This window comes from Pholcus phalangioides, unplaced genomic scaffold (assembly GCF_987345545.1).
Source record: "Pholcus phalangioides strain wild (caught in Gottingen) unplaced genomic scaffold, Ppha-v1.0 ptg000039l_1, whole genome shotgun sequence".
NCBI lineage: Eukaryota > Metazoa > Arthropoda > Arachnida > Araneae > Pholcidae > Pholcus > Pholcus phalangioides.
The window spans coordinates 31402278-31423839 of NW_028301625.1; the positions used below are offsets into that span (position 1 = coordinate 31402278).

General features: G+C 34.2%; 1 protein-coding gene across 1 annotated transcript in view; it reads left to right on the plus strand.

Moving 5' to 3' along the window:
* Dus4 (Dihydrouridine synthase 4) overlaps positions 1-21562 on the plus strand; it is a 62290-nt gene that overhangs the window by 22190 nt on the left and 18538 nt on the right. Inside the window, exon 3 of the mRNA XM_089253513.1 lies at positions 8510-8631. Coding sequence (XP_089109639.1) covers positions 8510-8631 — 122 coding nt within the window. The remainder of the gene's footprint in view (positions 1-8509; positions 8632-21562) is intronic.

The window sequence follows — 21562 nt, forward strand, 5'->3', positions numbered from 1 at the left end:
AGGTTGCAATGATAGTATCCAAAAATAACCATAAAATGACATACAGTAGCTCACTCAAAAGTCTTGACAAATAGAATAATGTTTGTAGCACCAACTCATTTGCATGTACTGTCTTGACATGTAAAGCAAAGGAAGTTATTTATCGACACCTGTAGCTGAAATTTGTTTGGGGTAAGTGAGCTTTTATTGCCTAAATTTTGATTTTGAACAGATCGAAAGTGTTGGTATCCAAGGTTGGTAAAAACACACTAAAAAATGGGTTTTTTTTTGGTTTAAATAGCATTAAAATTAAAAACAGTAAAATTTCTGAAAAATCATTCAAACTTCTAATAATTAATTAAAACAAAATTTTTATTACTGTAATTAACACTATTCTCATATTAATCAATCTATAAATATTTCTTAAATTTTAAAAAACTAATTTTTGTAATTTAATTATTTTTTGATCAAATCAATGAATTACTTTGTGTTTGAAAATTCTTAATTTTATTATTAACCATACAATATAAAGGTTTTTCTCCAGTTACTTTCAGTATGCTTAATTAGGAAGCTATTTTGCAAAACCTGTGCTAAAAATTAGGTGAATATAATGTATTTAATGAAGCACAAATAATGCAGATTAATTAGCAATGATTTACGATATATGGAGTGATTATAACTAAAGTTCTGATTTCAAAACACTTTAAAAAAAGAACCATCATCAGAATGACTTCAAAAATTTGCATGAATATTCCTGAAGCAATGGAATTGTAAATGGCAAGGGGGAAAAAATATTATAAAATTAATGACAATGTACTCATCCAACACGTGGGAAATTTACTCGCAGCATGGAAATGATAGCCAGTCAGGGCGAAATGATAACTTAATTACCATTGCACAATTTCATATAATTCATGGAAACAACATAAAAATAAAGTAATTGAACAAATAACTACAACTTATTCAAGAAATGTTAAATATGTTATCCACCATGTTATGGGGCTGCGAGGTGAAAGCACAAAAATGCTTGTTCAAGGTCAGAGTATGACATGGTCATGATGTACATGTGCTTGCAATTCACCAAATTGTGCAGTCTGACCACTATTCATAACATTTTGAGGTAACCCCCCTCACCACAGTGGTGGCTTATAGTCGGATATTTTGGGGAGGGTGCAGATTTCCAAAAATATACTGCTATCTATTGGTGAAAATATGTAGATATGTACATGCACTATTTACAATTAGTAAAGTATTGCACTGCATTTTTAAAACTTTTATTTTTGTTTATCAAATTATTTTTCTCATTATCTGTATATCTATGCTGTACAAAAATAATAACGCTCTATCAATGCAACATTTACATAAATAGTTTGCGCAGTGAGCTTAATCAATATCTTAGCAATGTTGAAAATCATCATTTAAGTTTAACAGTTGCCATCAGCGATGGTTTTTGCAGATTATGAAAATTTATATTCTTCTTCCAATATCAGGGGTCTACCCAGCCAAAATTTTGGAACCCTTATTTTTTCTGGACCCTTTAAAAAATTTCGGATCTAAAAACACAAAGCTTTTACAAAATTCTGGACCTGAAAAATGGATTTTGACAAAATAAGAATTAATGAAACCATGAATTTGAAATGTTATTTCTTTTGTGATAGATTAATTAGATTACTTCACTTCCTGCAAAATTACTTATTTTTCACAAAATTAATGATCCTTTTCACAAAAATAAGGAAATTTTTCACAAAAACAGGACCCTACAAAAAAGGTCTGGATAGACCCCTGAATATTATACTCTTATGTAAAAGGTGTACAAAATTCTATGATAAAGTTATAAAATATATATATTTTGTATTCAAATATGTTTAAAAGATGATATGTTTAAAAGAATGTAGATGGCAGCATCAGTATCTGCGGCACATTTTCAGCGCGGCCAAAACGACCATAATAACCTGTGCTATCTCCCTTTCTCTCTTCTCTTGTATTTCTACTACTAAAGGTTATCTCTAAGGCACATGACAGAAAGCACCTAAAGAGGAAAGGAGAATATAGAACTCTCTCTCCATGGAAAGTGCCACCGAACCTTGACCATATGACCACTATTTCAAGGGACTCTTTTTTTTTTTATCAATGCTTCCAAAAATATGTATTTCTTTTTCTAATTTATCAAATTCAGTTTAAAAAAAGAAAAATTCAGTGGTATTAAGTTGGTATCAAATCCATTTGAAGAATTAAATTAATGACTTGTAATTTTCAGGAGGGTGCGCATGCTCCTACGTGCCTCCTTCACGAGCTGCCCCTACCCCCCCACATTTTTTTTTTCAGGAAAAAAAAAATTATATTTAGGCCACTTGTACATTTGATTTTTTGGAAAAAAAAACCACTTGATTAAAACCAACGTGGTTTAAACCAAACAACCCTGGTTTGACAAATATAGTTTAGTCAAACATGGAAATGATTAATTCTTATTTAATATGAATTTTTAGTAAGGTTGTGCCGAACACAATGAAAACTAAAACACATAAAAAAAATATTCAGTGGATTTTTCCTGGGAAAGTATAATTAATGTTTTAAGTAATGGGTAAGTCAAGCTGAAGTGGCTAGTAATTTTGGTATTTCAAGACAGTTCACAATTTTTAGAACCGTGTTTAATAATCTTGAGAACCTGTAAAAAGTAATTTTCTTTCGATACGACCAAAGAAGACAACAGACAGGATAGGTAAATCAATCAAAGTGCAAGCAAATAGAGATCTTTAAAATGTCCACTAGGCAAAAAATCTGATGAAATTAATTCAAAACGTAGACTAAATGTGAGTGTATCACTTGTAAAATGTTAGCTGAACATTATGGGCTTGTTTGGTTGTCTTTTATGGGCTTATCGAGAGCATTTTACTAGCTTTTAGCTACTGCTCTCTTCCCTGTCCCAGCTTTCTTCATCACATTATGACTTGACTGTTCTACCGTGTATATTCAAATATTTTTTCTTTCTCTAGCAATTTCTTTCAAATATTGTAAAATATGTAATGTAATTGTAAACTCTAATTTGTATAGTTTTATCGTAATTGACTGGGAACAAATAAATTATGCTATGTTATGTCTTCTAAGTGAGAAGAAAAAAAATCATTATTACTTAACTACAAAAGGGTGATGAAGAATTATGTCAATTTTTCTATTGACAAAAGAAACAGTCCAAGATACAAATAGGTAATATGTAATACACCATATGAGATATTACAGGCTTCTTTAGGTACAGTCAAATCCCGTTGTAACGCCAACATCTGTCCTAAGGAATTTTCACTCTATAATGAGTTTGGCGTTATATCAGATTATCATTTCAGAGAAGCTCTATTACATAAATTCACGCATTTATTATGAACTACTATTACACCAGACATGCACCTCATCTATATTCCTCTGCATAACTTCTAATGAATTGGTACATGTTGGAATGCAGGGGCGTAGCCAGAAATTTCGTTCGGGGGGGGACCACTTTCATTTCGGGGGGGGACCAAAGTGACAGAACAATAGATTTGGCCATCTTTTTCCCTTTTTTCGGTCATTTTCTCACATTTCGGGGGGGGGGGACCAGACCCCCAAGTCCCCCCCCCTGGCTACGCCCTTGTTGGAATGTGTGTGTATACGTATAGTGAACCTTCCGTGAAGTTTGTTTCTGTGTAATGCTTGTTATGTGTAGTGCTGCCATCTGCAATCAGTTTTTTTAAACTGAGTTTTTCTCAGCTCTCAGTTGAGTGAAGTGTAATGAATAATTATACTGTTGTAAGCCTGTTGCTCTCTGCGGTGAGACTTTTTAACGGGGAGATCGGCTTGCATTCGCGTCTCGAAGTATTGTGAACTACTGCATTTCAGTGTCTTATTAGTGTCACTCCATAAATATAATGTACTTTCCATGACCCCCTGATCATGCCATTCTTTATTCTTAGTCATTTGTATTCTTATGCTGACCAAAGAATTTTAGCCTTTCTATTCCACTGTTATTATCGGTGAGCATCAAAGCTGACCGATAATAATAGTGGAATGAAAAGGATATATCCACAACTCCTTCTGGGGAGAAAGAAATGTGTAATGAGAGAAGAAATGTAGAAATTTTTGGAAAATGGCACATTGGCTTTGTATACATCCAATCAGTAGTTGACGTTATAAATGAGTTGGCACTAAAATGAGTTTTTTACATTATAATCCCCGTATGGAAGATTTTTTTCACTGAAAGTTTTGTGGCACTACAATGGAGGCGGGTGCTATAACTGGGTTTGATTGTAATTATAAGGTAGTAGTCTTCAACATTTTTCACCCAAGGGCCACATCAATATTTCTGTAAAGTTAAATGGGCCACATTTAATGTGATGGATGAATCACGTGTTGTGGGCAGCCCCTCCCTCCTAGTCACTATATAATGAGTTGTTATGGTGAAATTTGAATTTATTGTGAGAAAAATAAAAAAAAACAAATATAAATATAAATTATATATATAAAATTATCAATAATTTATTGATAAACAACCATTAATTAATTATAAAGTAATTATAAATTAATTTAACAAATTTAGAGCTTGCTCACTCTGAGAGTTTTGTACAGTAATACCAAAGACTCTCTCAGTCTGATGCTTAAAAAAACCAATTTTCATCTTAAAATAACAAATTCATCAACAAATATATTCCAAGGTTTTATCCCTTCACTACTATTGATAAAGAATTTTCTAATAAAATTCAGAAAATTTTAATAAATTATTCTCCTATTGATATAAAGTGGAAACTAGTCAGTGAGAATTCTGGTCAAGATTTGATTTTTCTGTAGACATACCAACTGTTCACACGATCAGAAAGAATGTCCAAAATGAATGAGGCATGGTAGCCCAGTCAATAGGATACTTGCTTAAAGTACCAAAGAATGTTTAGAGGTGTCGCGCGAGTTTGATACCCGGTCGTCCTTGTCAGAAATTTTCTTGACATGGGTAAAACAAAAATTGCGACATGACCGCAGAAAAAGATTGCTGCCATGGGGAATCTCACATCAAGGGGTTAGCACCCAACCTCTCGATGAGTATAAAAAAGGCTGCCATTTGGAATTGGCAATAAATTGAAGGTACCAGTCTAATCAGCCGTCATGTGCAGAAAATGACTGTGGTGCAACAAAAATGATCAAATGACCAAAATGAATGAGAATTACAATCATAGCTTCAGATAGTGGAATGCTGGTTTCACTAATCAATTTCTTGGTGGGCCATGTGTTGTGTTGAAGATCCCTATTATAAAGTAATTATTAAGCTATTAGGGGGACCTATAGGCTCTTACTGTTAAAACGAAGGGGAAAGTGGGGATGCTTCTCTGCCAACAGTGTTGGTACTCTTTGGCTGCTGAAAAAAAAAAAAACACTCAAGGGTCAGGTTTTGTTACAAAAATATATTTCATAATCATGTCATCCTTTACGACATGACACGTGCCACTCTTACAGATATTCTAGCATGAAAATTACCGTAAATGTAGCTCAAAAGTTGTTAGAAATTACTTGAAATTCAACAAACTGAGAGTTTCATGGGTGGTGAAGTAGAGCTATAACTTGAATACCATCAAGCATTTTATGGGTCGAGTTCGATAGACGAGAAGTTATAGTCAATGGTTTTTTTCGATTGTGCGAATTTTTTCTTATTCATTGAGTTCATACCAAAACAAGGCAAGTTGTTGTACAATCTAAACTGCTTCCAACAAAGTGCTGACTTATTCTACTTTGTTATGTTGCCCAATGACTGATTTGATTATTTAGTAGGTGCTTACTTTCTCGTTTGTTTGTGTCAAAAGACTTGAGACAACATAAAAATAATTTCATTTTTTTCTAAATTTAAAAAGTTTAGATATACAATTTTTTGTTCATAATATTTTGTTAACAAGACTCAGTGTTTATGTTTCAGTGGATAGATTTCATTAAAAAATTCAAATAAAAATTTTTGTCACATTTTATGGTTGTCAAAAGACTTTTGAGCACTACTATAAATATATATTAAAGATTCATTAATCATTTACCTAATAATCCAGGTACTCTCCATCAGTAATTATGACTTTTTTTCTACTTACCATACCCCCCCCCCCCACATTAGCTGGCAAACATCAAGGGAGACCAGCATGCCAGAAATACCTGTATTCGATTCACAGATTCTGGAAAAAATCCTTAATTAAATATCCTTATTATAAAAATCCATTGAATTGACTGAATGAATACAGTGATTCTTATTGAACCTCACTTTTCTCAGCTTGCCAGGAATGGACCAGACCCCAACATACAAAAGTCTGGTGTCTCTCGAGTTTAGGAGCATGCCGGCTAATGCAGGGGAATATGGTAGAAATAAGTTTTTATATGTCATCGTAATGTAATTATAGAAAATGGGACACTCGTCCAAAAAAAGTTTCACTTTATCATCAGTAGTGAAGTTTTTCCCTATAAAAAAAATTGAATAGTAAAACTAGATCAAATGAATATGTGATATTGAAATATCTGATGAGTTACAAGGTTGGGACAAAAGCACCAAATTTAGAGTGTATAATTTTTTTTTTCTCTTTGCATTGTTAAAGCAGCTTGTAGTTAGCATTGGTCTGGTGAGGAAACAATTTTATATTAATAAAGCATCACTAGTAAATAAACATTCCTGTGAGTAACTTCTAATGAATAATGGGCAGGGCTGTAACTAGGGGGAGCAGGCAGGTCTCGTGCCCCGGGCGCTGTACCCAAGGTGGCGCAAATTTCATTCTGAAACCTCTCCTTCAACATTACAAGGGGGCGTCAAAATATGCACTTGCCCCCAGGTAACCAAGCATCTAGTTGCGGCCCTGATAATGGGGGACACATGGGTGTACACAGGATAGACCTTTGAAGGAAGCACATAGGGTTTTGAGGGGAGCTCAAGGAATCTTTCCCAGAGAAATTTCAAGTTATACTAACCTCAAAAAGCATTTCAAATTAACAGAAACTGGTTAAGATAGAGTATAAAGTATTTTTTTACAATATTGTAGTGTTTTAATGAGAATATTTAACAATGTTTTTAATTTTTGATTGTCTTGAAGACAACACAGTCCCCTTATGTTTTTCCCTGCATACGTCCCTTATAAAAGTAATAAGATGATGAATATGTGCTTTAGTTCATTCTAAAGGGATCCAATAAAATATTAGTGCACCCTTTTTCTGGCCAGGCAGTGTATAAGTCTGCTGTTATGATTGTTTCCAGATTATTTATCTGAATAAATAACTCTGGCCAGGCCTCCGGGGCAATGTTCTTAAATTTTGCAAGCGACAGAGCCTGGCTGTGTTTGGTAAGTTAGTAAGTATGTATAAATAACCCAGAACTAGAAGATGCTATCCAGGACATAAGTTGGGTAGTACTATTCTGACTATGATGTTTATTTATTGAAAGTTCATAGTGCATTACACTATGACAATCTCATCAGAAACTGAGCATTTTCTTACATATGTGAAATGTAGTTCAAGCATCTTTAACCGGTGATACAGCACAGGCCACATTTGACATATTATGGAGGCTCGTGGGCCACACCATGCACATTTTACCAAAGAGCTTGGGGGGGGGGGGTGTCCATGTCTAATTCATGCTCTTTATTTCGTAACATTCACTTTTTGTAAGAAACTTTTCATCTCCAGTGACAGATCTGTGTAATGTATGTTTTGCATCTTTCATTCAAAGATAGACTGTGGAGTATCTATACATTTCATTGATGACAGAAGAAGCATAGGTTAACAGTAAATAACATTAATTATAGTTAATAACTTACAGTTACTCTTTCATTAGTTACAGTTAAATAACTTTTCACACCATTAAAAGTATTTGTAAAGTAATACAGAGTACATACTTTCTGTAAATGTAATCATTGTACTGAAAACGTTTTCAACTACTTTTTACTACTAGAGATGTGAACAGAGTTGGCAGTGATCTTCTTTTGCTGTCCAAAGAGAACAGAGAAAAAGGTTGAAGTTATTCAAATATTTGAAAGAATTTTGGACTATCACACTGTGGAACAATCAGTAAAAAGTTTATTGTAGCCCCCCCCCCCCCAAATCATTGGAGTTTGTTTTTTGTTGAATGTTATGGAGAGCAGGAAAACAAGCTTGGTTTATTCGAAGGGCTAGTTCATTTCTCTTAAAATTGTGGTATTGTTTGGAAATTTCTATGAACTTGACATTTAACTAGGGGTGATAATTTATCAGGGGTGGATAAGTTATCCGTCTAGTTGAACTGAATCACATGATTTCCCTCTGAGAATGCATGTTCACAGACACATGCAACCTGATAAGTCTGTTGTAGAGGAACGTATGCTCTTAAAGAGCAACTGAATGATTTTGATTTTATCTGTAAAATTTTTGGTTTTTTGTTTCATTATTTTTCTTAATTTCTTCATCTTGATGTTGGAACTATGTAAGCCTACAGATGCATTATTCATTCAAAATTGTGTTTTTAAATTTTGATTTCAATTTTTTTTATCATTTGTTCTCATGATTTGAATTCTTTTTCAAGGCTTCCATTTCGAAAATTGGTTCGGAAATATGGAGTTGACCTTGCTTTTACACCAATGATAGTGTGCGATTCTTATCTTCGTTCAGAAAAAGCAAGAATGAATGAATTCACAACCATACCAAGTATGCCTTTAACATATATGTTTCTTTAGAGTCGATGTAAACCAATAAACTGATAATTTAATAAATGCATCAAAAGTCTGTTATAATGACAGTTCACAATGAGAGAGAAAATTGTTATAAGGGACTTCTTATTATACACAAATTTTAGTTTTTTGCACTGCAGAAACATATAAATAGAAGGGGAACTACATAAATTTTCCTTTCCTATTTCTTTATATTTCAAGCTACTTTTGCTGAAATATGCATCTAAAGTGGTGATTCAACATGGGGCCAATTCGATTTTTAAGGGGGGCAATTTGAGAATAAGTTTTTTTTTGTAAAGGCTTGGAACTTTTCAGAACTCTCACCATATTTATATCAGTTCAAATTTTTTTATACTTTTTAATCATTTTCTTTTGATAACTTTCTTTTAATTTTTCTCTCAATGTTTTCTTTGGAAGGGGTTTAACTAGGGGTTTTTAATGTTTTGTGTTCTACTGACAATTTGTGTCCATAAGATGAAGTTTGTGGACCCCCAGTGTCAATAAAAAGAAGGAATATGCAAGCCACGGAGCCCTTTACAAAAGAATATTCTTTATGTAGCAATGTAAAAATGATGAGTTAATTGTTATTTCATCCAAGCTCATAGGGCCCCCCCCCCCCCGAAGTCTCTCCAACAACCCCTGGTTAAGAACCGCTGTTTTTGACTAAGTAAATAACTTTTTTTAGCTCCCTCAACATAAATAGGACTTTACTTTTTATATAACAAGAATTTTAGGAAATGGGGAAAGAGACAGAACTGGGGGGTGGGGGTGGAGCAAACCCTACGGGTTGCAAAATTTAAGGATGCAAAGCAAAAAAGTTTTTTAAGGACAAAAAAAAAATTGTCATTGAACTATGAATTTTCAGGAGGTACCCCTCCTGACAAAAGTTTTAGTTACAGGCCTGACAGGAGGCATCAGGATTTCAGAGAGGCTTTGGCTGGGCATGGCCTAAAAAGGGTTGAGAACCACTGATTTAAAGTTAACTATTTATGCATACAAATTGTTGATTTTCTAGCAAAATTTTGCACTTTGTGGAAGGCAGCAGCTTCTGCAACTGGAACATTTATTGCTCTATAAAAATGTCCAGTATAACATTTAAGGAAGAGAAAATGATTAAGACCTCTTTACTCTGCGTTCAGTTTTGGAAGATTCCAAGAAAGGAGAGAGGGGAAAAAGGATTTTACAAGGAGATTACAAGAGAAATATAAAAATAACAATGATGTCAAAACTAGATTTTGTACACCACCTGCTCAACTGACACACACACAAATAATATGTTTTTCGACTTATTACATATATAACAAGGGTCTTCTTAACTATGGGGAGGTGCTGACAAGTCTCTTTATAAACACCTATGTGAATAGGGTGAAGAGATTTTAAAAAATGTCACTCTTTTTAGTCCATTTTATGTATAATTCCTAAAAAGAGGGAAAGGAAAACATGCTTTTTGGGAATTTCTGTTGTCGTTATACAACAAATGTGTTCTGATTTTCATTCATAAATATAAGCAAATATTTTTGTATCTTTAACATTAGCTCTTTGACAATCACTTGTGAATTTACTTGTAATATCAAGATTCTTGTTATAAGCCATACTCGTTACAACAGACACTTTTAAATACTGTATAAATAAATTAATAAAGTATGAAGCAAAGCATTGTAACAAGATTTGTAGAATTAGCCCTATTCTTTTTGATAGAAGTAGCAAAATCTTATGAATGGTATACTCATTTATTTTTCCAAATTAATATACTAAAATACACTAGACCAGCATTTCTCAACCTATGGTCCGCGACGATGGCATAGGTCAGAGGTCTTCAACCTTTTTCTAGTCGCGAGCACTCCCTGTATCCTTCATCAAAAGAAGAGCACCCTTTCGGCAAGTTTGACATACTAATGTATGAAATCAGGATGGTTTTAATCCTTGAATGTGCAGTTTGTACAAGGTGTGTATTCGGAACGTTGATTAAGTCCTCGCATGCATGAAATCGAACACGTTTATCGAGCACTATGGGTGCTTCAGGTAGCACTGTGGTGTGCATGAGCAACAGGTTGAAGATGCCTAGCATAGGTGGTCAGCAGGCAGACTTGACAATTTGATTCTAACTGAATAAAAAATTATTCAATTGTAATTTGTATTACTAATAGCCATATGGGTTTAAATAAAAAATTGTGCCTTTTCATACCTCAGGGGTTTACCATACCTCATCAAGGAAAGTTTGGGGAATTGTGATCATAAATATGGGATATCACTTATTGTACGAAGCACTGATTTGCCAAAAGATGAGCTATTTATGACAAATTTGCTAATTCCTGCAAAAATGTATGAAGGGTGGGAAAAATAAAGGGCTGCTACACCACAAATCACAGAGTAAACAAAAATATATTTGGTTATCAATTAATTGATAACCATTTTCCATTGAGAAAAATAAGGGGAATTGGGATCTTGACTATGGTAAAATATACGGGACATCGACAATTGTCATCAGAAGCGTTACCGTAAGTTGGCAAAATTCCTAAAAGTTGAGGGAAAAACTTTGTACCTGACAAACACGTAAGATGAATATTTTTATTTATAGCCATAATTACTATAATAATTATGAAAACATTGTTTATTCATGATTTTTGTAAACATTAAAAAGTTAAATAAGCATCGCTGAAAAAACTAGACAAATGCACGAAACAATTCGGAACAACTGAAAATACAGAATGTCCCATAATATGAGGGACAAGTGATCCATCGAATTGTTTCAGATATTTTACTAGTCTTTGGGTTCAGAAATTTTGAGAAACGCTGAACAAGGCTGTTTCAGACAAACTGACTATCCAATCAGTTTGTCTGAAACAGCCTATCAACACAATCTCCTTTTACGACTATTCACAGTCACTTGAAGCATTTTGTGCTGAAATGATTATATATGCATCACTTTTATTTTATTCTAGAATATTTTACTAGATTCAACAACTTAACTTTGTGCCATGAAAATTTTCAATCCTCAAATCAGTGGTTCACAAACTTGTGTTACCCGCTGCTCCCTTGCCATGACAACTTTATTCATGTTTATTTATTTATACAACATTGTTGGCCCTGGGGCCTATACAAGAGGATGCGATTGAAAATGACAAAAATATTGTTTGATATTAGACAAAAGAAACTAGTGATAGTGGGGAATTCGACAATAGAGCTTGGGAGTTCGTTCCATTCACCAATGGTATGAGGAAAGAAGCTCTATTTAAAGCATTCAGTAGAAGCAAAAATATGTTTTAATTTAAGGGAATGGTCGAGTCTTCTAGAGATGTAGGATGGTTTGGCTAAGATACCAGATGTATCTATTTTAAATTGGCCATGGAAAATTTTATAAAACAATGTTAATCGAGAAATGAGACAGAGTAGATAGAGGGAGGAGATGAAACTCTCGTTTAAAACTAAAGATGACCAGCAGTCGTGAGCAAATCGGGTGGATTTATTTTAAATTGATTCAAGTTTGTCTATATTACAAAAGGTGTAGGGGTACCAGATTTCATCGGCATAAAAAAGAACGGGGGAGATATAAGCTTGATAAGAGAGTAGTCTGATATCCCGAGTGGAGTGTATAAGGTTGCGGCGGAGGAAGAAAAGTTTGGTAAGACACTTCTGGGGTAAATGTAGTCAATGTTTGTTCCAACGTAGGTCGGCTGAGATGATGACACCAAGGTATTTGATTTGAGAAACTTGGGATAGCGTTAAATTATTGATGGAGTACGAGTATTTTTTTCAAGAGGAAGTAATTTACATGAGGACCGATCCTTGAGGGGTCCCAGACTTTACTGGGTGGATGGGGAGTTATCATTAAAATGGGCAAACTATTTATGATGTTTTAAGAAAGCCTCCATCCAATTAAGTAATTGTATGTTGAGGCCAAGGCATGAGAGTTTAAGGAGAAGTTTATTATTGGGAACTTTATCAAAGGCTTTAGAGAAATCTAGGAAAACGATATCAGTTTGTAGGTTTTTATCAATGGCTCCCGAGAGGTCGTGGATGAAGAAGGCCAATTGAGAGGTAGTAGAGAGAGATTGTCTGAAGCCGTGTTGGTTGGGGGGGGAAGTGGATGGAGTCTAAGTGAATACAGATTTCTTTTGCTACAATATGTTCAAAGATTTTACAGCAGGAGGAGGTGATTGATATTGGCATAAAGTTAAGGGGATTAGAAAGTGGACCTGATTTGTGGATAGGAATAATTTTATTGATTTTCCAGTCATTGAGGAGGATAGCAGTATTTAGTGAAACATTAAACAGAATTAAAAGATAGTCAGAGACTTCATCAGCACAGAATTTAAGAATGGAATTTGGATGTCATCAGGGCTAACAGAATATGGTTTGTTTTTTCAATAATTTTAGGATACCCTGTTTGGAGAAAGATATTTTGGGTTAGTTGTGGATACAATCAAAAAAAAATTATTGGGGAGGGGAGAGGTCTATTGAGAAAACCGAGTAGAAAGCTAAATTGAATTCGGCAGCCATCTCTGAAGGAGAAGATGTATATTTATTTGAACTTCTGAGGGAATCCTCAGTATGTTTCCCCAGAATAGTCTAAAAAGAACTATTTCAAGGCACTAAACATGCATACATCAATGCTATCACTTTATTGTGATGTCTCTAAGAGCCACAGCACATACTTAGAGAACTACTACCTAAAATTGAAAAAATGGTCTGACATATCTGTAGGATCAATACCTCCATATATTGTCAGAAATTGCCTTTCTCGCTAATATGAACTCTTGCTACAGTGATACTCGATATAAAGCAACAAATCTTTTTTCAAATCGGATTTGGAATTGCCTTTAATGTGAAACTCCTTGATACAATGATATACTTTAACATGCTAACTACTACTTTACTTGTTTACTATAAAGATATTTTTAAAGAAATTTTGAAACAATTATAACTTTTTTTTTTGTATCGCGCTTAAAAAAACACCTTAAATATTCTTTATTTTTAAACACCTTGCTAGTTTGGTTATTCTGAAGGCATCTACTGACTTCAGTATTTTGCATCACTTGCCCCTTCCCCACTCCAAGGTGTTAGAGAAGTTGTCATTATTGCCACATTGTCTATGAGACACAAAAATATGTTACAGTAAACTCTTTTACCGGGTGAGACACTTAATTGAATTTTATTAATTACATAATAACTTATAATTTTGTGTGGCCAATAAATCCTCATAACTGTATTTTCTGGTGGTACTAATAATACCAGTTTAGAATAGATGTCAACAATAGCATAAATGTAGTGCATGGCAATGAGACTGCCTCTCGATATGAGGATAATCCTTCTAGAACATTTTCTCTTGGTCCATAAAATACCATTATATCGAAATTATGCTGTATACTATATTACATAGTGATTCTAAATTCATGGGACAAACTTTAAGAGGTGAAAAAAGATGCCTAAACAATCATTTTTGTTCATAGAGTGTGTGGTCAAATCACATTAGCAAAGGCAGTAGTGCAGTCCTATATTTTACAGAGCAATCAAACAAACCTACACAATAGATCCCCTCCCAACACATTTCTCTGAATCTATGCCTGGCTTGTCATTGTTTGGCACAGCATGACTTTGATGGTCTATGCACGAATAAAAACCAAACTTTGGTTTAAAAAATTTGGTTTTTATTGGTGCGTGTGCACTTTTGGATTGGAGTTTGGTTTTTATTTGTGTGAGAACCATCAAGTTTTATGCTATGGTATAATGACTTGTGGTAAATTTTGCATTACTCAGGTTGCACCATGAGTAGGCTTACCACATTACAACCCTCTGAACCCTTGAGTGGTTGATAGCACATCAACCACTTTTATCATGGCAAATACACCAGAAAATATGATATTTTCTTTTGGTGAAATGCTGCTGTGCACTTCTTAAAAACACCCTCTATTGTGTTTGGTTTGACTATACATTCTATGACCAAAAATGCTTGTTTAGGTGTCTTATATTATCTCTTAACGTTTGTTCCATGAATTTAGAATCACCCTGTATATTAGCATGTTAATTTTTATCAAACCAAATTCATTCCATATAATCCAGATGAATTAATTAGGCAGATCACAGACAGAATTAGAATCAGATTCTGTATGACAGGATAAAGACATCTATTTTTGAGCTGTTATTCAAACACAAACCTGTTGATCATTAGTGCACTGTTGATATGGTGTTATTAGACTAATTAATATAGGTTTGAAACATGACTATATCAGTTACATCCAAATGCAAAGTGTTAAAAGTAATGATTTGATAATTTTCGGGGAATCTTTGTGAAAACATTGCATCAAAGAATGAGTTTTATAACTGTATCATTTTAACATGAAAGTATCTGCTTATTTTGTTTGAGCTATATTGTTCAAAATCAGAACTCTTATCTTCTGATGTTGAGTATCAACAATTTTTTGAGGCAGAAATGTTTTTTTAATAATGGATGCATGTTCATAGAATTTTTAGAAAGACACATAAACATCAGTAACTAGTAATTATGATACCAAAAAGCACCATGGGCCCCCAAACCAAGTGATTTTTCTGAGGCCTTACCAGGCAAATGTACATGCATATTCCTAGAAAATTTTAACTATAATAATAATAATAAATTTTATTGATTTGACCAGTAGGTCCTTCAATGAGTGGCAATTCATTGTTGCTACATTTTACAGTCATATTTACAAAATATACCATGCATTGGGAATATAATGAAGCACATATGTTGGTGTCAGAACAGTTAATATAAGGTAAGGGGAAATAATGAATGAATGATAAGCAGACACAGAATAAACATTATAATATACCGACAAATAATAGTAGGTAATATACATACAGAGCGGACAAAAAGCAAGTAATAAAAGAAAAAGTAAATTAATAACAATAGAAAAATATGGACTTCAGTCCAAACAGAGCGAGCGTAGGCGAATACATGATAAGATAAATAGATATATTGAGTATGTTATCAGTGATCGAAAGTAATTGAGCAATATTAGCGGGACCTGAAGAGAGATTTAAATATTTGGATCTGGGGTTAGAGTAAAAAGGGCAGTGAAAAATTACATGATTCCAATCCTCAAATACCAAAAGGTTGCAATATGTACAATTGATGATGGGATCTATAGAAAGGTTTTTACCATTAACAAAAATTGATGTCTGATTAAATCTGAGTTGGGCAAAAACCCTTTTGACTGAGATATGAAAAGGGAGGAAAAAATAATCTTCCATCAGGAAAGTTATTTTTTTATAGCTATTTTTTTATCAGCTATAAATCTTTATAGTGAGAAAAATTTTTACTATTTACAATACGGGAGAAATCAGTTTGGATACTCCAGTTTTTTATGCTCTCGATAATCAGTGGAAGATAAGCTTTTCAAGACTTGGATTTTGTTGAACCCAAATGAAACCGAAGCCAGCACTGTCAAGAATATTTTTAACGTGAAATGCCCAATTATTTTTATTATTAATGGACGAATTACAAGATTGAAATAGTTGGTCATAACTTATTCTTGTCAAACGGGATTGTTTTATTTCAAGCAGACGTATCCAGAATTTTAAAATATATTTTTTAAACGAAACACTGAGGCTTGGGCGGCCAAGTTCAGCTCTCAGAGCGTACCCAGGGGTATTTCTAGAAACTATCAATAGCCTCTTAGCGAAAATACTAAATATTTGATCCATTTTATCAATAAATTGTAATACCCAAATGGGAGATGCATATGAGGTTGGTGAAAGCAAAAGGGAATCAAAAAGTTTTAAAGCCGTGACCAAGGAATTATTATGAGCTCCTCTAAGTATATTTATTACTGGTAGTATAGCTGTTTTGGACTTTGCCAAAAAGTGTAAGTATGCTGTATAAAATTTGCCGGAACTTGAAAAAGGGACCCCCCCAAGTACATGTAAGTCGAAGTGGTAGTTAGTTGTTGACCCCTAAAGTACCATTTATCATATTTTGACAATTTACCTGATTTTTTGAATACAATAACTTGAGTTTTATTAATAATAAGGTCAATCAAAAAGTCGTCACAAAAACCCTGGAGTATATCTATTTTTCTTTGCAGGTTTTTTGGGGAATCTGATAAAATTACGGCATCGTCCGCGTACAGAAGTGCATGTATACCAGTGGCATGATTTATAAAAACTGGTGAAATACTAGAGGAATTTAGACGGTCTGTGAGTTCTTTAATAAAAATAGAGAAAAGTGAGGGAGGTAAAACTTCACCCTGCAAAACCCCTTTAGTAATATTTATTGCAGCAGTTAGCCCATCGCGGGTTCTGATTCTCACTTTTGCTTTAGCATACATGTCAGAGAGTATCTTGATAAATTTATCACTGATACCTATGGATCTCAGAACATGCCAGAGTAGGGAATGGTCAACACTATCGAAAGCCTTCTTGAAATCAATAAAAATAGCATAGAGTTTACCCCTAGGTTTAAAAATATACTTCTGTATGAGATTATTCAAAATAAAAATTTGATCAGTGGTTGAAAAATTAGAACGAAATCCAGCCTGTTCCCTTGGAATAATGTCTTTCTCATTTAGCCAGGTATTTAATCAATTATTCAAGATGGGGGTAAATAACTTGGTCGCGACTGTGATCAAAGAAATGGGTCTGTAGTTCTCGGGTTGGGTGGGGTCACCTTTTTTATACATAGGATTGACTTGTACCTCGATCCAGGAAACTGGAAAACATGATTTTTCAAAGATATCATTGAAGATTTTTAGAAGCCTTGAAAGATTCGGAGGTCTCAAACTCTTTAAATATTCAGGTTTTATGAGATCACTTCCATGAACCTTTCTACTTTTCATATTCTTGAGGGCAAACAAAAGTTCTTCCAAAGAAAACGGGTTGTCCAAAATAGGATCCGTATGTGCAAGAGCAGGCTTGAAACTGGAGGGAAAAATTTTTACTTGATTGTTATCAGTCGGGGAAAACAGATTTGAATAAAACTGGTACCATGTTGCTGTAGGAACATTATTGAGATTCGAAGGTCTAGGTTTAAAATTATTAATTATTTTCCAAAATTCAGAAGAATTTTTTGCAGAAATCAACAATTTATTTTGGTTTAAAAAAAAAACTTTTTTTTTTTTCGTTTTACAGAGTTTTTTATACCTTAATTTTAGAGCTCGAAAAGTTAAAAATATTTCTTGAGAGTGAGATTTTCTGAGAGAACGAAGAGTTCTATGAATATATTTTTTAAATTACGGCAGTCCTCATCAAACCATGTTGATCTGTTATGGGAAAAGTCGTGATTGTGTACGGTACGAATAAGATTCAATTCAGTACAAAACATTAAAGAGAGTCTCAACAAATATGTTTGGAGTTATTTCTAAATTGGGAATCCTAGAAAAGGAATGATTAACTTTCGTGTCAAACTCATCTGGGCAATCAGTATTCCAGAATGATTTTTTGTAGCTTGTTAAAAATCTTTTGTTTTGAGGGACAGTAGCTGAGATAAATTTAGCACTAATTGGAAAATGATCGGAGAAACAATCATCCAAAATTTCAAAGTCATGAAAAAATTGTATGTATAAATCATATGAGATAGCAAATAAATCAACCGTACTAGCACCATTGTAGGAATAATATGTGAACGTGCCATATGTATCTCCCCTTGAATACCCATTCAATAAGATCAAGTTATTAGTTAAGAAAAAATCATATAAGCAACAACCTCACTCGTTATTTATCTTATCCATTGAAGCTCTAGTAACAGTATCATTTTCATCATGCATAATAGGAAAATATGTCTTATCACCTAATCTAGCGTTAAAGTCCCCAGCAATTATAACATTATCAAAGTTACAAATCAGTTCAGACAGGCCTGATAAAAACTGTCTAAAATTAGTGTTATATTCTTTGCCAGGAGGGAAATAACCAAAAACTGTTAAACATTTTAGATCACTTGTCAAAGAAAATTCGGCAATAATAGAGAATCTAGTTTTCGCTACAATTTTTAAATTTTTGATTTTATCTGCTCTATAACCCAATATGATTCCTCTGCTCGCCCTGCCTGTGTTTGAAGTTTTGACACCATCAACTTGAACGGTTGAATATGCGGATAATACATTAGGGAGAAGGAAATGATTTATACTCCAAGTTTCAGCAAGACAGAATATATCATGCGATAATAAAAGTCTAGAAAAATCGGGAAATAAAAATTTACTAAAAATACCCGCGACATTGTAAAATAAAATTCTTAGATAACTTACTGTTTCATCAGATCTTGAGGGTGTCATCAGTGGGAGAATATTGCCGCCCACGGGGACCGATTTCAGTTTAAATTCGAACTTTCAATTTTCAGTTCCTCGATTGAATCGGAGTTTGCAACATATACAAATGTTTTGCCATTCACTTTAAGTTTGTCGAAATAGAGGCGTGGTTTCTGTCCAGGTAATTTAATTTCTTGTCCGAAAGCCCAAAGTTTTTTTCTTATTGTACGCACACAGACACTAAAGTCATCTGATATCGAAAATCTGGATCCCTTCAGCTTCGAAGCAGATTTTTTTATAATTTCCTTATCCTTGAAGTTCAGGATACGACAGATAATTGGCCTTGGGCGATCCACACGTACTCCTCCCAGTCTATGCACACGTTCGAAAAGTAATAGAAAATTTTAACTATATTTCATTTTTGTGAGGCCCCCGGGCCCATGTGTTAAGATGGCACTGATCAAAAGTACCATAAGTAGTAATTTGCACATGGACAATGTTCCCTCTAAGCTGCATACATGCAGCACAAAATCATTGGTGCATATGAAAGATTTCTTTGTCACAGACACACAAAAAAATAAAAAGAGATCCAGGCTAGTAAAAAAAAATTAGAATTGATGTTGTCTACGAGTGTAGTTCTTCAGAATGAAGACAATCGTTCATCTGAATATAAAAAAGGAAAGAAAAGAAAATCTAATAGCACATGAAAAAAGTAATTCAACCTCCTTGATGTACAGGCTTTTGCCAACAAATTTTGGTGATGTGCGGATGAACTAGCAGAGATAAATCCCAAAAACTGGTATTATTGTTAATACATAAGAAATGAAGGGAAAAAAGATTTCTGAGGAGCAGGTTTTTCATTCTTTCTCCCTCTTCCAGCCACCGTTTCCCTGGGTATAGAAGCCTGCTTATTTTTTTTTAGGCACCAAACCGTAGCAAGTGGGAAAAAAAGATAATGCTTAGGTAAAGAATTTTTTCATGGTTACCAGTGTAGAGTCTTGAAAGAAGGGAGAGAGAGAGAGCTATAGAATGCGTTTCTTCCATTTATATAGTGTCGAGATGTCTCTTTCCTGTATGTTATGTGAATGAATTCAATTTTTTGTTGCAGAAAATATTATTTCTAGTTTCAAATATTTGATAGTTGTATGCTTTCTTGTTCATAATTTGATATTGTATACCAGATTAACACATGCATAAGAAATCAATTTGTGAATCTCTCAAATTGTTATCACTCATGCCAGTTTTTGGTCTCCAGCTAATGCAGTGAAAATTCTATATAACCAATACCGAATATAACAGTAATTGCCTATATAACAATATTATTCTCTAATCCCAATGCACTTTTCAAAGTGTTAATATATTCTGTTACAATAATTCTTTTATAATGATGCATTTCTCTGATCCCTTGAGTGTCATTATAAAGGCATTTTACTATAGATGCTGCAAACATAGGAAATAAATCTGAACCTTTTGATGAGTATATTGTGAGTGGGAAAAAGAGATTTTCTTCCACTAATATCAAAAGATTCCTGGTTCAACAGTTATGTGACTTTGCTGATCATCCAAAAACCTGGTCTATTTGCCAAACAGGTAATTCACTGCCATTTTACCTTCCAAGAGGTAGGCTGTGTTGGAATGGAATAGTGTTGCATTTGTGCAATCTATGAGCTCTGCATGTTTGTGTTTTTTTGTTTTTTTTCTCTCAACCGTGCACAACTCAGGTCTATCGCCATAGGCAATTTACTACCTAGCGAGTTGTGCCGGAATTGTAAGGGTGTGTACCTAACAGCCTGAGTGCGTATCTAGTGTTGTGTATGATTTTTCAGTGCTGCCATCTATATTTCAGAAGTGAAGAGAGTGATGTGTAGTGACTGAATATTTGTACTGTTTGTAGGACTGCTGCTCTCTGTGGCGAGACTTTTTAACGGGGAGATCGGGTCACATTTGCGCCTCGAAGTTGGGAACCACAGAAAACAAACTTCAGCCGACCACCTCTGTGGCGACAGTGGGGCTCGAACCCTGGTCCCCGCGATGCGAGTCCGTCACTATGACCACTCGACCACCACAGCGGCGCATGTTTGTGTTGTGAATGTGTATGTTTAGGTGGTGCTGTCATCTACCTTACAAACTGAGAGTGAAAAACTACTACTTCACCAAACACCAACTCTGGCCTTATCACTATATTGCAATTCACTGCCATTAATGAGATGAGTTGGATGTGAAGGCGCTGTCTATCGGTGGTCGCCTCGAGTTCGTTAGGGAAAATATCTTATCTATATCCTCCCTTGGGTTCGAACCCGGGACCCTGACAACAACCTTCACGATGGTAGATGAACATCTTACCACCATGCCACTCGGTCACAGAGAGAAAAACCGGCAAAATGAGTGAATATTCTTTTGTGTGTAATTATATTTTGCAGGCGTGCTACTCATTTTTGTAAGAAATTACTTCAGCTGACAATCACCGTGTTGTTTGCTGATTTGAATACAAGCTTTTCCAATGCTGCACCGCAGTACTCACTTACCACAATGATATTTACATGACCCCCATGGTAGCAATTGTCATGTGACTAACAATCTTGAGAATTTTGAAATAAATATTGGGTATAACGTGCATACATTTACATATTCTTTCATGTGGGTTACATACCACAAGTTCTTTTTTTAAACATCTTTATCTTTCAAAATTTT